This window comes from Hyla sarda, chromosome 6, assembly GCF_029499605.1.
Source record: "Hyla sarda isolate aHylSar1 chromosome 6, aHylSar1.hap1, whole genome shotgun sequence".
NCBI classification, from domain to species: domain Eukaryota; kingdom Metazoa; phylum Chordata; class Amphibia; order Anura; family Hylidae; genus Hyla; species Hyla sarda.
The window spans coordinates 133,538,778-133,556,593 of NC_079194.1; the positions used below are offsets into that span (position 1 = coordinate 133,538,778).

Below are 17,816 nucleotides of genomic sequence, written 5' to 3' on the forward strand. Positions count from 1 at the left end.
GACTATAAGATTCCATGTAGGTGCTCTTCTAAAACTCATTCCCAGTTTAAAGGGTTAATCCGGCCCTAAGATATCTTATCCCCTATCCAATGGATTAACAAACAGTTCACAAACCGGTATCGGATACGGCAGTAATGGATAAAATGAACAAAACTAAGTATGGTACGAGTAAACAGCAGAAATCAGGACTTACAGGGGATGAACAGAAGAACTGAAAGCTAGACACTAAACTGATCAGGTAATATAGAAGACTGTTCACACTGGGACACAGAACAAACAAATTGGACACCGCACTCCACAAAAGGAGTAGCCATTGTAATAAAGCCAAATAGACTACTGGCAAGCGGGCACACTCCACCGTGTGATCAGGATGCTGACCCAGTAAGAAACAGAAATATAATACATGAAACTCTAGACCAGAATCAGATGAGTCTAAATAGACTCCAGGATACAAAACAGAAATTATTACATACAGAGCACAGGTAAAACTAGACTAGACTCTAGACAGTGCGAACTCAGACTAAGCAGAAAGTACATACAATCCTAAAACCGACAAATGTAAAACAGACTAAAATCTACAATAAACAAGACTATTAAACCATGGCCAAAATTAAGATATGTCACAGGATAAATACAAGGGGCATGCTAAAGCAGAAATAGTTAGAGTATTGCAAAGACAGACATAATAGTAGCATTATTGCACAAAATAACCAGCAGAGAATGAAGATGGACTCTGGTTAAAAAAAGACACACCCGAGATCTCATTGGTTCTGAGCATTAACCATTCAAAATCCAGGGAGAATAACAAACTGCTCAGAACAAACACACCTGAACAGAAAAATACAAAACAAATGGACTTTACACTTTTCACAATTTTTTTACAGGGAAGAGGAGCCTTAAACCTGGCTGACTGTGCGCCTGCCCCCCTCCCATAAACCTGGCTGACTGTGCGCCTGCCCCCCTCCCATAAACCTGGCTGACTGTGTGCCCCCCCCATAAACCTGGCTGACTGCCCCCCCATATACCTGGCTGACTGTGCGCCCAACCCCCCCCCCCAATAAACCTGGCTGACTGTGAGCCCAACCCCCCCATAAAGCTGGCTGCCGCCCCCATGAACCCGGCATGTATCTGGTTGCCCCCCCCATATACCTGGTCCCCCCATAAACCTGGCTGCCCCCCCATATACCTGGTTCCCTCCCCCCATAAACCCGGCTGCCACCCCAATATAACTGGTTCCCCCCATATACCTGGCTGCCCCCTCCATATACCTGGCTGCCCCCCCACATACCTGCCCCCCCCCTTACACCTGGTCCCTCCTATATACCTTGGTGTAAGGGATTTTTATGCGCCCAGACAATTTTGCGTCCGTTCCTCTCCTCGGCTCTCCGAACCATTTCTTGGCTCTGTCTCCATGCAAAATCATCCGGGACACATTGCTTCTGCCTCCCCGCAATGTACTGCATCTTGGACTGTATAAGTGTTTACAAAAAAGTTTGTAGGTAGATTTTTCAAAACTATAGCTCCCGGTATGCCCAGACAGCCCAAAAAAATAAAGGGAACACTTAAACAACACAATGTAACTCCAAGTCAATCACACTTCTGTGAAATCACACTGTCCACTCAGGAAGCAACACTGATTGACAATCAATTTCACATGATGTTGTGCAAATGGAACCGACAACAGGTGGAAAGTATAGGCAATTAGCAAGACACCCCCAATAAAGGAGTGGTTCTGCAGGTGGTGACCACAGACCACTTCTCAGTTCCTATGCTTCCTGGCTGATGTTTTGGTCCCTTTTGAATGCTGGCAGTGCTTTCACTCTAGTGGTAGCATGAGACGGAGTCTACAACCCACACAAGTGGTTCAGGTAGTTCAGCTCATCCAGGATGGCATATCAATGCGAGCTGTGGCAAGAAGGTTTGCTGTGTCTGTCAGCATAGTGTCCAGAGCATGGAGGTGCTACCAGGAGACAGGCCAGTACATCAGGAGATGTGGAGGAGGGCTTGGGAGAGCAACAACCCAGCAGCAGGACCGCTACCTCCAACTTTGTGCAAGGAGGAGCAGGAGGAGCACTGCCAAAGCCCTGCAAAATTACCTCCAGCAGGGCACAAATGTGCATGTGCCCACTCAAATGGTCAAAAACAGACTACATGAGGGTGGTATGAGGGCTCAACGTCCCCAGGTGGGGGTTGTGCTTACAGTCCAACACCATGCAGGACGTTTGCCATTTGCCAGAGTACACAAAGATTGGCAAATTCGCCACTTGCACCCTGTGCTCTTCACAGATGAAAGCAGGTTTACACTGAGCACATATGATAGACGTGACAGTCTGGAGACGCCGTGGAGAATGTTCTGCTGCCTGCAACATCCTCCAGCAGGCCGTTTGGCGGTGAATCATTAATGGTGTTGGATGGCATTTCTTTGGGGGGGGGCACACAGCTCTCCATGTGCTTGCGAGAGGTAGCCTGACTGCCATTAGGTACCATGTGCTGGTGCGGTTGGCCCTGGGTTCCTTCTAATGCAAGACAATGCTAGACCTCATGTGGCTGGAGTGTGTCCCAGTTCCTGCAAGAGGAAGGCATTGATGCTATGGACAAGCCTGCCCGTTCCCCAGACCTGAATCCGATTGAGCACATCTGGGACATCATGTCTCGCTCCATCCACCAACGCCACGTTGCACCACAGACTGTCCAGGAGTTGGCGGATGCTGTAGTCCAGGTATGGGAGGACATCCCTCAAGACACCATCTGCCACATCATCAGGAGCATGCCCAGGCGTTGTAGGGAGGTCATACGGGCACGTGGAGGCCACACACACTACTGAGCCTCATTTTGACTTGTTTTAAGGACATTACATCAAAGTTGAATCAGCCTGTAGTGTGGTTTTCCACTTTGATTTTGAGTGTGACTCCATATCCAGACCTCCATGGATTGATAAATTTGATTTCCATTGATAATTTTTGTGTGATTTCGTTGTCAGCACATTCATTCATTCAGATCTAAAATGTGTTATCTTAGTGTTCCCTTTATTTTTTTTGAGCAGTGTATATTTCTCTGTCTTTCCAGTTTTTCAAAGATTGTGTTGCAAGCTTTTGCAAAACTACAACTTGCAGCATGCTCGGACAGGTTTTGGCTGTCTGGGCATGCGGGGAGTTGTAGTTTTGAAAAATCTACCTACAAACTGTTTTGTAAACCCTTATACAGTCCAAGATGCAGTACATTGCGGGGAGACGGAGACAATGCGCCTTGGATGATTTTGCAAGGAGACGAAGCCAAGAAATGGTTGGAAGAGCTGAGGGGAGGAGCGGACGCAAAATCGTACGGGGCGCATAAAAATCGCTCCCAGCGGCATTATAACAATTCAGGGTCTATAGATGGGGGGTGGTGTAGAGGAGGGGATGGCACTGGAAAAATGCAGAGTCTAACATGTTTGTCCTGCAGATGCTGAAGTGATGAGTTTTGGATGGAAGAAGTTTTCATGGCGGTCTGATCCGGACGGAGAAGAAAACAATTAAAGGACAATGCTGATCAGAAAAGATGTCTGTGAGTTCCATAGATGTAACTAATCACTTATATGGTATGTAGATCCAGTATATATCTTATGCCATATTGTCCGGTACATAATTACTTATATAGTATACAGATCCTGTGCACAGCTGGTATCTACTGCCATATGGTCCTGTATATAATCACTTATATGTCATACAGATCCTGTATACAACTGGTATCTACCACTATATGGGCACTGTATGGAGGAATACTGGTCCTTGTATAGTGGTTTTATTCAGTATAGTATGGCGGTATTATCCAGTTATTGTGTGGTGGTATATATTTCCTCTTTGTATATTGGTATTATTGGTCATGGAAAATAATTTATTTTATTTTGTGTGTGAGGATGGGGCATGAGGAGGAATTGGGTGGGATAGGGGCATGGCAGAGGTGTGGCCAGGGGCCGTGTTTCGCAGGGGGCCCTTGCTTTATTTGGCCCAGGGCCCTGAGTATTGTCAGTCTGCCCCTGGTAATACTGTGCACAAAAACTGCGTTATAGAATAAGGGGATGGTCTTCTAAAAGAAAGTGGCCAGTATGCATAATATAGAACCAAAATTTTTCATAGAAAATCTTGTTCTTATTAAAGAGATGTCATTTGGAGAGGTTTCACTGTTAAAGGAGATGGGATGTAACAACTCATCCCTTATCCTAAGGATAGGGGATAAATGTTAGACCGCAGGGAGTACGACTGCTGGGGCCCCCAGCGATCACTCGCACAGAGCCCCGGCTCCATGCACAAAACAAGCCTTTTCGACCACAGCACAAAGCTGCGGCCGACATGCCCCTATGGCAGAGCCGGAGATTGCTGAAAGCAACGCTCCGGCTCTCCCATAGAGCTGCATGGAGGGGGCGTGTCGGCCGCCGCTTTGTGCAGTGGTCGACACATCCCAATCATGCTGAGAACCAGGGCACCGTTCGGGAGATCGCGGGGGAACCCAGCGGTCATACCCCCATGATCGAACACTTATAAGGATAAGGGATAATTTGTTACATCCCGGATTTATCCTTTAATCTGCAACCTATCCAGTTGCATGGGGGAGCACTACGAGATGGAAAAAAAATCACATAAAAGCATTATGGTAATTAAAAACAACTTTTGACTTGTGAATTAGACATTTCAAAAGTTGTTGATCGCACCCGCTGTAATCGGGATTTATTAGCTGGACAAGTAGGCGGCATTGTGCTCCGCTCCCCAGCCTGCCGAGAGTTCTGAACATTTCTTTGCATAGAATTCTAATGTTTTTAAGGACAGTAACACTTTAAGGAGGAAAGGTCTATGCTGAACTATTAAAAAGCAAGGGGCCCAAATACTGTTCTTTACTTAAGTCCTATGATGCCTTTGTCCATCCCTGGAAATGATTTGTGATCATTCTCCAACTTTTATTCATTGTAGATCTTTACAGGTTAAAATGAAACCCAAAAATACCTTACTATAAACAATCATAACATTGAGCCTCCTGAGACCCTATTATATTGTTTATGAATGTATAGAGCAGAGGTTCAGGCTTCTATGACTTAATCTCCTGGGAACACTGAGTTTTAAAATAAAGGATGCTGTGAGGAGTTAGGTTCCACATTGTTATATCTGAGCATGGATGTTATCTCACTGGGTTCATATTAAATTCATTGTTGTCATCAATTTTATTTTTTATTTTAAATTTTTAGGAAAAATGATACATAATCAAACAATCATCACCAGCATCCATCTCATGAGTCTGTCAGATAACCAGAAGATCATCCATGTCCTATTCATCATCTTCTTCCTCATCTACCTGATGACCTTCTTGACCAACTCCATTATCATCCTTTTAGTTCTTACTTGTGCTCATCTTCATACACCCATGTATTTCTTTCTTGGGAACTTAGCGTTCTTGGACATGTCATACTCATCCGTTACTGCCCCGCGGATGCTCTTTGACCTCTCCACCCAACACTGGTCAATCTCCCTCCAAGACTGCATAGCACAAATATTTTTTGTGATTTACTTTGGGAGCTCTGAGGTTTTCTTATTGTCCTCCATGTCTTATGACAGATATGTAGCCATCTGTCACCCTCTCCATTACTTTCAGATCATGTCTTGGGGTATGTGCTCTAAGATGATGTCTTTGGTTTGGTCATCTGGTTTCCTTGCCCCTATTATTTGTATATTATGTTTAAAAAGGTTGACATTCTGTGGTCCCAACTTCATTCAGAATTTCTTTTGTGATTTGCCCCATTTGTTCCAGATCTCCTGCACTGATACCTTCATTAATGTTCTAGTTGTAATAATTGTAGGTGGTGTTCTTGGCCTTATAGCCTTTGTTGCCACATTTTACCCGTATGTCAAAATTTTTAGCACAGTGCTTAGAATTCGCACCACTGACGGAAAACATAAAGCTTTCTCTACTTGTACATCTCACCTGACTGTTGTTTTCATATTTTATGCATCAGTAACTTTTATCTACTATGTTCCTAATGCAAGTAATCTTCTTGTATTAAACCAAGTAGTGACAGTAATATATACATTAATCACCCCCTTACTCAACCCCTTAATCTACAGTCTAAGGAGCAAAGCCCTGAAGGACGCACTGCAGAGGACCTTACATATACGCATGCTGGATACAGGTATAAAAATAAGGTCCACATGACTCCTACCCAACATTGGGAATAGACTTACTGTTTGGTCAAGACAAAATTTGGCAGCATTTCTTAAATTGGAAAAAAAAATTATATTGGAAGGTCAAAATTGGAAGGGTTATTTATTTATTTTTTTTACTTTGTTTTCTTTTCCCGCTTTACTGTATATTCACAGATACTGCAGCGTGTGTTTAAATTGCTCACCAAATCTCTGCTTACTAAAATCTTTTCATTAGCCACTGTAGGATAGATGTATTATCCTAATGAGACAAGCCCACTTAATATATTAAATCACAACTCTGTTGTTGGTCCGGTGTCAGGATACATGTTTAACTCCTTAAGGATGCAGCTCATTTTCACCTTAAGGACTGAGCCCTTTTTCGCAATTCTGACCACTGTCACTTTATGCATTAAGAACTCTGAGATGCTTTTACCGATTATTCTGATTCTGAAAATTTTGCATTTTTCTAACTTTGAAGCTCTCTGCTGGAAAATTGATATTCCAAATGTTATATTGATTCACAAATATATGTCTACTTTATGTTGGCATCATAAAATGGACATATTTATACTTTTTGAAAAAATTTGAGGGCTTCAAAGTATAGCAGCAATTTTCAAAAATTTCATGAAAATAGCAAAATCTGAAGGCACAGATGTTACAGAACTACAACTCCCAGCATGCCTGGGCAGTCTAGGCATGCTGAGAGATGTAGATTAGCAACATCTGGAGGGCAATGTAATAGTGGTCTGCAAACTGTGACCCTTCAGATGTTGCAAAACTACAACTCCCAGCATGCCCAGACATGCACTAGAGGGGCAGCAGTAAAGATCGCTTTACTGCCACCTTCCTTTACCACCCACCCCCACCCTGGTCGCTTCCCTACCTGGGCCGCTGATCTCCGCTGTCTCCACCGATGATCGGCGGTCCCCACGGCATCTTCTTTCCAGATACCACCCTCCATCTTCTCCCCCAGTTCTGCCCGAAATCCAGGGGTGGGCAGTGCGGGGGGTTTCCATGGCAACCCCCTGTTGTGCACTGCCATTGGTCAGAACTAATTTCTGACTAATGGCAGGGGATAGGAGGAGATTGCAGAGCTGCAACCTCGCTCCTATCCCTCAGGATGATCGGGGCTGTCACTGACAGCTCCGATCATCCCTATTTTCCGGGTGATCGGGTCACCAGAGACCCGATCAGCCTGGAATAGGAGAAAATCGTATGTCTGAATTGACATGGGGTCTCAGGACCCCCCTCAGCGATGTGCTGGGATGCCTGCTGAATGATTTCAGCAGGCATCCCGGTCCGGTGGCCAACCGGCTTGCGGAGGGGACCGGAATTCCAACAGGCGTATCCATACGCCCTATGTCCTGGACAGGTTAAAGGGGTAGTCCGGAGAAAAAACTAATTTTTTTAATATCAACTGGCTCCAGAAAGTTAAACAGATTTGTAAATTACTTCTATTAAAAATCTTAATCCTACCAGTACTTATTAGTTGGTAAAGTTGAGTTGTTGTTTTCTGTCTGACAACAGTGCTCTCTGCTGACACCTCTGTCTGTCTCAGGAACTGTCCAGAGTAGGAGCAAATCTGCATAGCAAACCTTTGCTGCTCTGGACAGTTCCTGAGACAGATAGAGATGTTAGCAGAGAGAACTGTTATCTGACAGAAAAGAATAAATCAACTTCACCAGCTGATAAGTACTGGAAGGAATAAGATTTTTTAATAGAAGTCATTTACAAATCTAATCTAATTTACAAATAACTTTCTGGAGCCAGTTGACATGGGAAAAAAAAAAAGGGTTTCGCCAGAGTACCCCTTTAAATCTCCCGGCAACTTCATAGCCTGAGACTTGCGACAAAGAAACAAACTTGCCAGAAGTCCTATGAACGTCTATGGGGCTTCCAGCAAATCAAGATCATTGGGGTTGATTTACCAAAACCTGTGCAGAGCAAAAATGAAGCAGTTGCCCATTGCAACCTATCAGATCGCCACTTTAAAAATGAAAGAAGAAATCTGATTGGTTGCTGTGGGCAACTGGTCAGTTTTTCCTCTGCACAGGTTTTGATAAATCTCTCCTATTGTCTTCATCTACAGAACAATCCAATATATTTTTCTAAAATTACATCAAAGCCCCACTAAAGATTTAGCTCTGCTTTAACCCCTTTACTCCTTAGCCTGTTTTGACCTTGATGACCAAGGCACATTTTTAATCTGTGTGTCCCCTTATTTGGTAATAACTATTAACCCCTTAAGAACCATTGTTTTTCAGTTTTTGCACTTTTGTTTTTTTTTTTCCTTACATTTAAAAAATCATAACCTTTTTAATTTTGCACCTTCTTTTGTGCCACCAATTCTACTTTGCAATCACATCAGTCTTTTTATCCAAAAATCTACAGCGGAAAAAAAAATCATTGTACGACAAAATTGAAGAAAAAACGCCATTTTGTACCTTTTGGGGCCTTTCGTTTCTACGCAGTACATTTTTTGGTAGGTCCAAATGATTAATATGATACCCTACTTATATAAGTTTGCTGTTGTCGTACTTCTGGTAAAAATCTTAACTACATGCACGAAAATTAATATGTTTAAAATTGTCATCTTCTGACCCCTATAACTTTTTTATTTTTTCCCGAACGGGCCAGTATGAGGGATCATTTTTTGCGCCATGATCTGAAGTTTTTATCGATGCTGCCGGGTGGACCATTCATATGGATACTCCTTAATAAAATGGGAATGGTTGGTGATATTAACTTCCTGTTTGTGGCACATTAGTATATGTGAGGGGGGAAACTTTTCAAGATGGATGGTGACCATGGTGGCCATTTTGAAGTCGGCCATTTTGAATCCAAATGTTTTTTCAATAGGAAGAGGGTCATGTGACACATCATACTTATTGAGAATTTCACAAGAAAAACAATGGTGTGCTTGGTTTTAGCATAACTTTATTCTTTCATGAGTTATTTACAAGTTTCTGACCACTTATAAAATGTGTTCAATGTGCTGCCCCTTGTGTTGGATTGTCAATGCAACCCTCTTCTACCACTCTTCACACACTGATAGCAACACCGCAGGAGAAATGCTAGCACAGGCTTCCAGTATCCGTAGTTTCAGGTGCTACAGAATGGGCAAAACAAAAATTGGAACAGGACCCTCAGTTTATGCAGAAGATTTTGTTCATTGATGAGGCAAACTTTTATGTGAATGGTGAAGTTAACAAACAAAACCACCGCTATTGGTCTGACACTAACCCACATTGGATAGATCCCTCCAAGACTGTTGGAACACAAAACTTGATGGTATGGTGTGGTATATGGGGTACAAAGATAGTGGGGCCATTCTTCATCAATGGAAACCTCAAGGCCACTGGATATGCGAAATTGCTACATGATGATGTGTTTCCCTCTTTATGCACTGAAGCTGGCACATTCCCTGAGTTTTTCCAGCAAGATGGCGCACCACCACATTATGGGTGTCAGGTCCGAGCATTCCTAGATGAACAGTTTCCTGGAAAGTGGATTGGTCATAGTGGGCCAGTTGAATGGCCCCCAAGGTCTCCCGATCTGACCCCCTTAGACTTTTATCTTTGGGGTCATCTAAAGGCAATTGTCTATGCTGTGAAGATACGAGATGTGCAGCACCTGAAACTATGGATACTGGAAGCCTGTGCTAGCATTTCTCCTGCGGTGTTGCTAGCAGTGTGTGAAGAGTGGGAGAAGAGGGTTGCATTGACAATCCAACACAATGGGCAGCACATTCAACACATTTTATAAGTGGTCAGAGACTTGTAAATAACTCATGAAAGAATAAAGTTACGTTAAAACCAACCACATCCTCTTCCTATTGAAAAAACAAAAGTTGGATTAAAAATGGCCGCCATGGTCACCACCCATCTTGAAATGTTTCCACCCCCCCTCACATATACTAATGTGCCACAAACAGGAAGTTAATATCCCCAACCATTCCCATTTTATTAAGGTGTATCCATATAAATGGCCCACCCTATATTTTTGTTTTGATCAGACTTTTTGATCGCTTTTTATTCATTTTTTATGGTATAAAAAGTGAAGCTATTTTGTACTTTGGAATTTTTTCACGTGTACATCATTGACCGTGCGGTTTAATTAACTATATATTTTTATGGTTCAGATCTTGACGCATGCATCAATACCACATATGTTTATTTTCATTTTTATTTACACACTTATTTTTTATATGGGAAAAGGGGGGTGATTCAAATTTTTATTAGGGAAGGGGTTAAATCACATTTATTAACTTTTTTTTAAAACTTTTTTTATGCAGTGTTATAGCCCCCTCTAGGGGCTGTAACATTGCATATACTGATTGAAGGCACTGTTCAATGAATTGCCATAGGAATGCATTGATCATTGCTTTCTGCGCTTGATTTCAGGATTGGAGCAATCAAATGCCGATCGGACAGCCGGGAAAAAGGTAAGACACCTCCCGCTGTCCTCTCACCTCTTCGGGATGCCGCGATTTCACCGCGGCAGTCCTGGACAGCTCCGCTGAGCTAACCGGCAGTGTACTCTCCCGTTTTAGACGCCGCAATCAACTTTGATCACGGTGTATAAAGGGTTAATACCAGACATCAGCCTGATCAGCAATGTCTAGTAATAGCTGCGAGTCCTGGTTGCTGATAGCAGCCGGGATCCTGCAGATACGAAGCGCTCAGCTTCTGAGCACGCTTCTCAGATCACAAGCCGACCATGGATGTAAATATACGTATGGTTTTCCTTATGAAAGCAATTCTGAGATTGTTTTTTCATGACATATTGTACTTTACATTAGTGGTAAATTTTGATGGATATATTCAGCAGTTTTTGTGAAAAACTCAAAAATGTTGCGAAAAAAAAATCAGCATTTCTCTAGATTTTACATTTTCTGCTTGTACGATGAATAGTCATGCCACACCAAATTAATGATTAATTCACATCTACAATATGTCTACTCTATGTTCCCATCATTTGATAAACATTCTTTTATTTTTTTTAGAATGTTAGAAGGTTTAAAAGTTTAGCAGCAATTTCCCAGATTTTCACGAAAATTTCAAAATCTGATTGTTCAGGAACCAGTTTAGTTCTGAAGTGAATTTAAGGGGCTTGTAAGTTAGATACCCCCATAAATCAACTGCACCCCTTAAAGTAATCAGAATGACATTAAAGAGGTTCATTAACCCTTTAGGTGTTTCACAGAAATGAAGGCAAAGTGGATACAGATTTTTAAAATGTAATTTTTTTTTGCAGATTTTCCATTTTGTCTAACAAAACTGGTGTTGACAGAGACCTTCAACTTAAGATTTATGCCCCGTATTTATATTGACGTCTTTAGAAATATCCCATATTTGGCCTTTGTGCGCTACATGACTCATAGACAGGCCTCAGACAGGTGTGATGTGTGGATTTTGGGGCCTCCGTTCAATTTAGGATATTTTCCGAAAAGTTGCAGAGGCCTTGGGGTGCAAAAATATTTTTGGGAGACAAGTTGACATTTTCATTATAGAGTGGAATGAATAAAAAAAAAAATCTATTCTGTGGTTGTTTTTTATGAATTGTTTTTAGGTCGTTCGTCATATGGTATAAATGACATGTTAACTTTGCTCTGCAGGTTGATACAATTATGGCGATACCAAATTTATATATTTTTTTATATTTTATGACACTTATACCATACAAACTATTTTTGTAAAAAATAAAATCATGTTTATAAGTTGCCGTATTCTAAGATCCATAACTTTTTTATTTTTTCACCGACACAATTGTGTGAGGACTCTTTTTTTACGGGACATGTTGATGGTTTTTTTTGGGGGGGGGACAATTTTTGGGTATATATATAATACATTTATATATTTTTTTAATTTTTTTTTTTTTTTTTCATTTATTCTTTTACTGATCATACACATAATCCAGTGGAGTACACATCTATACTCCATTGAATTATGTCTATGCCTGTCAGTTTTACACTGACAGACATAGTATAGAAGATCAGACCTTAGGTAGAGGTTGATCAGCTTCTGTTGCCATGACAATGGAGTCCATTGTCAGTCCTCCAGTTTCCATGGCAACCATCGGCGCTCTGCTGTCACCTTGCAGAGTGCCGATCCGGAATAGAGGGAGCTCCCTCCCTGTGTAGCCCTAATAGACTCTGCAGTCACAGTGACCGCAGCGTTTATAGGAATAACTCAGGATCAGAGTGCAGCTGCGGCTGGCCGCCTCCGACAGCCCCCCCCCCCCCCCTCCTCTGATCGCTTCACTGTCTGAAGCAACGGAGGAGAGGGGGAAGGAGGAGACCCCGTAAATATCACTCCTTTTGATATGTCAGTACTTACAGACCAATAGGAGCATTCGACAGCCCACTTCTGGTTTTGGAGAAATTGTAGAGAAAATTTGCCATGAGCGCTAGATCATTTGTTCAAATCACTAGAAATTACATCTGAAAATCTCTGAAACATGTGTGACTGGTAATACTATTCTGGCATCCTTCGATACCTATAGTATATGTTTGTCTTACTATACATGTCATTTATAAATGAGAAGGGTATGTTGGCTGTTGAAGTAACGGTAGCCTTTGCAGACATGCAATGCAACTGAGCAATAAATATGTACACCAATTTGAGGCATATACGCTGCTGGTGCCATTATATTAATAATATTTTTTTTGTGTGGAGCAGTACAGCTTAGGCCTCGTTTACATTGTTGTCGGACTCTGCTATTCGGATTTCTGTCGGCAGTCCAACCAGAAAGACGGGAGTTAAGCAGAGAAAGAAATAGTGCAAGCTCTATTTTTTTCTCTGCTAAAATCCTGTAAAATTACCGGGTCACCGACGGACCCCATGCATGTCGGGAGCCGGCAGTAGCCGTTTGCATTCGACCTGTTTCAGGGTCCGATCGGCTCAAAAAACAAAACAAAAAACAAAGCCGATCGGACCTTAACGGGTCGGATGCAAACGACCATGTGAACCGAGCCTTATGAACATGATCCTTACAGTTCACGCTGAGGAGGATGGGGATTGGTGAGGGGATTATTGATGAAAAGCTGGAAGAAATGTGCAAAGTAGTGGGAAGTTATAAGGACAGGGTAAAGGGACTCTCAAGAACTTCTGGTTTTCAATGGGAAAGGAATCTATTCAATGAGGTTTCCTTGTTGTCGATTTTTGTCCATAAGAGTAGTAAGATGTATGCGCATGTTTTCAAAAACTGGTATGTGGTACAACAAGGTTGCTTTAATATCCTCAAGTTCCAGAGTAACATATGATATCCTACAGGCAGGGAAATAATATGGGGATATTTTAGTAAAGTCTGATTTAGGCACTGGTCATGGCTGGTCAGCATGTCTACAATCTGGTTGGTGATACAGGAGGAAGGGATGATTGATTTTGATTGAATACTCATCCCTAGTGAAATTATGTTGTCTCCTTACAATGACCACCTGCACAGACTGGAAGATCAGGACACTGCTGTGCCCCCTATTATTGTCTGCTTCTGGGGTAGGCATCTAGAAACTGCCTCCCCACTCAGGTATTTAAAGGGGTACTCCACCCCTAGACATCTTATCCCCTATCCAAACAGGTAGGTGCCGCAGGCTATATTGTGGGGGTCCCCGCGATCAGACATCTTATCCCCTATCCTTTGGATAGGGGTAAGATGTCTAGGGGTGGAGTACCCCTTTAAGGATCTGTGCTAGGGACATGGAGTTACTAATAGACCTCATTGGAGTGAGAAACTGATACTGAGGTCAGCACCATCTCATAATAATGTTTACACCTAAATAATAGTCATAAAGTGATCTAATAATACCAGTATGATAGGAGCAAATATTATAACAAGAAACACCTAATATTGCCACATTATGACTACATATTACAACACATAGTGACATAATAACATACAGTTACTAGCCGCTGGCTGTCTGGGTATGCTGGGAGTTGAAGTTTTGCAAGATCTGGAGGGCCACAGTTTAAGACCACTGACTTAAAGGGGTACTCCAGTTTTTTTTTTTTTTTTTTTAAATCAACTTAAAGTTAAACAGATTTGGAAATTACTTCTATTTAAAAATCTTAATCCTTCCAGTACTTATCAGCAGATTTATACTACAAAGGAAGTTATTTTCTTAAATTTCATTTATAAGTGATCTATAACAAAAAATTGGCAAAGCTCCTCATGGGACAAGTACAGTTTTGTATATATAATGGATGCGGTGAGAGAATAGTACAATGAGTGACTGTATTCTGCTCCCCTTGCTTGGTTGTGTAACAGACACAACCACAACTGCGCATGTATCAGTGTAGGTGGAGCAGCCTCCAGTGTCGGGACCTGGAGTGTTCCTGGCAGAACAGCAAGAATTCATAATATTAGAAAAGGTTACCGGGTTTCTGGCACAGTCCACCAAGGATGAGGTGAAGTTCTTTAAAGTAGTTTTATTAGCCAAAACATGATGCGTTTCAGAGCATAGGAGCGCCTTCCTCAGATAAAATGACAGTATGACAGTACAGAGTATGTGGGTTCCAGTTATATTTAAAATTGGTGCCAAACATAATAGGCCACACCCACTGGGCGTGGGCAGTACCAGCAACACAAACTAAAACAATAGTGTATACAAAGAGCACAGTTATTCATAAAAACATATTAAAACATACATTCTTTAAACATAAATAACACATGGTGGCAGTGGTTGTGTTTGGGTACTAGTTATAAAGGGCAGGGAGGTGCTGAACAATGGGGTTAACCTATTGCTGTGAGTCGTGGCTTGCTTGTTATGTTTGGGCACAAGCCTGCCGGCGTGTGGAGAGAGATATGGACTGCAAGTGCGCCGGTGGAAACAGGGCTTTGGCCATCTCTCGCACAGCGCATGCGCTGAGGGAGAAATGAACATAGTATAGAGGCTGTTTTTAACCTGGTATTATGGATGGAGGGAGAGGGAGATTTCAGGTAGGGACAAGGGGGAACAATGTGGACAAGAGTTATTTGGAAGAGATGTTGGGGAGGGATATACAATAAAATCCACATAATATGGATGCATATATAATATGGGGGATGAAGGTGAAAACTGTCACATGTTTTATTACAAATATATGATTGGGCCAGTAGAAGTAGGACAATGGATGTGGGCAAGGCAATGTAAATTGCATGGGACAAAACAGTAATGATAATAAACCATACAGTGATGACATATGGCATGTGACAATAGACCATACAGTAATGATAACAGTGATGATAATAAACACTACAGTGATGACATATGGCATGTGACAGTAAACCATACAGTGATGACAAATGGCATGTGGCATATAAGCATGGATTTATCAATTGCAATAAACCATATAGAAATAACATATGGTATATATATAAAGGATAAATATAAAGGTGACACTACCCTATGTATATAGTTTAAATTATGGACAACAGTTACAATGACATGATCAAGCCTACTCGAATACTAGGCTGGGATAGCCTGCACCAGAGTTGTAAAATCAAAGAAATGCTAAAAATTAGAATGAGTAACCAGAGAGATGGCAAACTGCCAAAGATAGGAACATAGTTCAGTGAAAATATAGTACAGCATAGTAATCTTCACTCTTAGTGCATATGAAAGATCAAACTAGTATTGGTGTACGCCTATCTAGATGTATTGAGAAGGTCATAAGCACACACCTTGATCAGTGTACTGTTAGCCTGACAGGTGCAGGCTATTCGGTTTATAGATCCAGTAGGACTGCCTGCGTTGAAGCCTCTCGAACCTGTTGTGAAAGTTGCTGGGAATGTGTTCGATGGCTAGCAGAGAAAATTATGTGAAGCCATTATTGTGGTATGATGCCTGGAGACACTGTGATGTATGAAGCCTCTGGATACGTTAAATCTATGGTGGTTCATCCGTGTTCTGAGTTGTTGGGTAGTCCGGCCCACATATTGGAGGTTGCATGAGCATTCTAGCAGATACCTTACAAATGTGGCAGAGCAGTTTATTCTACTTTTAATGGAGAAAGTATCTTCAGTGACATTGCTCTTAAAATTGGATTTTCCATGCAGGATATTGGTACAACATTTGCAAGCTTGCGCCCCACATTTGAAAACCCCCAGAATCGCTCCCACTGGGGCTTTTTTGGGGCCTCTGTCCTTCAGGCGGGTGGGAGCCAGTGCATTTTTCATGGTTCTTGCTTTTCTGTAGGTGATGGCAGGTTTCTCTGGGATATGTCCTCTCGAAATAGAGTCCTGGGTGAGGATATTCCAGTGTTTATTTTGTATGCGTAGGATGTCCTTGTGTGAACCAGAGTAAGTGGTTATGAAGTTGTGTTTGAAGTTTTTTTCAACTTTTTGTCTAGTGGTTCTTTATTGTTGACTGTTTTGTTGTGGTCAATGGCCCGTTCGTTTTCTGATTTATCAATCCTGGGTGTATGTTCACTTTTTTCATTCTCCCTAGGATTTCTGATTGCTCTGTTGTATCCTGATTTTATGATGCGAGTGGAGTAACCTTTTCCTTTTAATCTCTGTGACCTTTTCTACTATTCTAAATTTATTTTATGCTTGACCACAGTGCTCTCTGCTGATACCTCTGTCCATGTCAGGAACTGTCCAGACCAGGAGAGGTTTGCCTTGGGGATTTTCTCCTGCTCTGGACAGCAGAGAGCACTGTGGTCAGACAGAAAAGAACTTCAAAGAGAAAACAACTTCCTCTGTAGTATACAGCAGCTGTTAATTTACAAATCTGTTCAACTTTCTGGCACCAGTTGATTTAAAATAATTTTTTTCCATTGGAGTACCCCTTTAAATAAAACCTGTCTGACAAAGGGAAGTGTGGTGACAGCGCCACGGCAGTAACACATTACAATGACAAAGTCCCGTACAATCTTCTGGCGCAAACTTTTTCGCAACTGCATGCAATTTACTTTGGACACAGTTCAGACTCAGACTAGGGCTTGCGGGTTTATGGTTAAGGCACACACCGGTATCCTGTTCGTGAAGCCAAAGTTGTGGTGTGACCAAGGGGTGTGAAGGGTGTAGGTTGATGGGGAACATGTATACCATCTACACCCAGGGGCAAGGTGTTATTGGTATTGGTGGTTTTTCAGGTAACCACCCAAACGGTAGCACCAATATCCGAAGGTTAGGCTGAGCAATAATAGTCCAAGACCATGTAAGGGATAACGGTAGGTTTACTGAGGTTAGACAGTTGTTAAAGTCTTTACAGCTAGACCAGAATCCCAGAGAATTGACCAGTAACATGGAAAGGTCCTTGCAGCTTGCTGGGACTTGCAGTACTTTTGGGTCAGACTTCAATACAGCCACTCTGACTATAATTGGCTTGACTAGTGACTTGACTTTGGTAGAGACAGGGCCGGCCTTAGGTGTTCAGGCGCCCTGTGCGAGCTAACCTTGTGGCGCCCCCCCTATTACCCCATAAACATACACAAAGAGGAAAAAAATCTTTGTAACAAATATATTTTTTTTTATATTTAATCATTCCCCTACCCTACCCCCTTAATCAGTCCCATGTCCCCCTTAATCAGATGCAGTATAGTTCCCCCACATTAGGTGCAGTATAGTTCCCCCACATTAGGTGCAGTATAGTTCTCCCACATTAGGTGCAGTACAGTTCCCCCACATTAGGTGGAGTATAGCTCCCCACATTAGGTGCAGTATAGT

General features: G+C 42.1%; 1 protein-coding gene across 1 annotated transcript; it reads left to right on the forward strand.

Moving 5' to 3' along the window:
* The first annotated feature begins 5,220 nt into the window (after positions 1-5,220).
* On the forward strand, positions 5,221-6,177 carry LOC130277460 (olfactory receptor 1468-like). Its single transcript, XM_056528132.1, has one exon. It carries the CDS (start codon positions 5,221-5,223, stop codon positions 6,175-6,177), a length of 957 nt encoding a protein of 318 aa, XP_056384107.1.
* Positions 6,178-17,816: the final 11,639 nt, after the last annotated feature.

What these genes read in the sequence shown, in the direction of transcription:
- LOC130277460 (XM_056528132.1), top strand. Translation starts at nt 5,221, where the DNA reads ATGATACATAATCAAACAATCATCACCAGCATCCATCTCATGAGTCTG.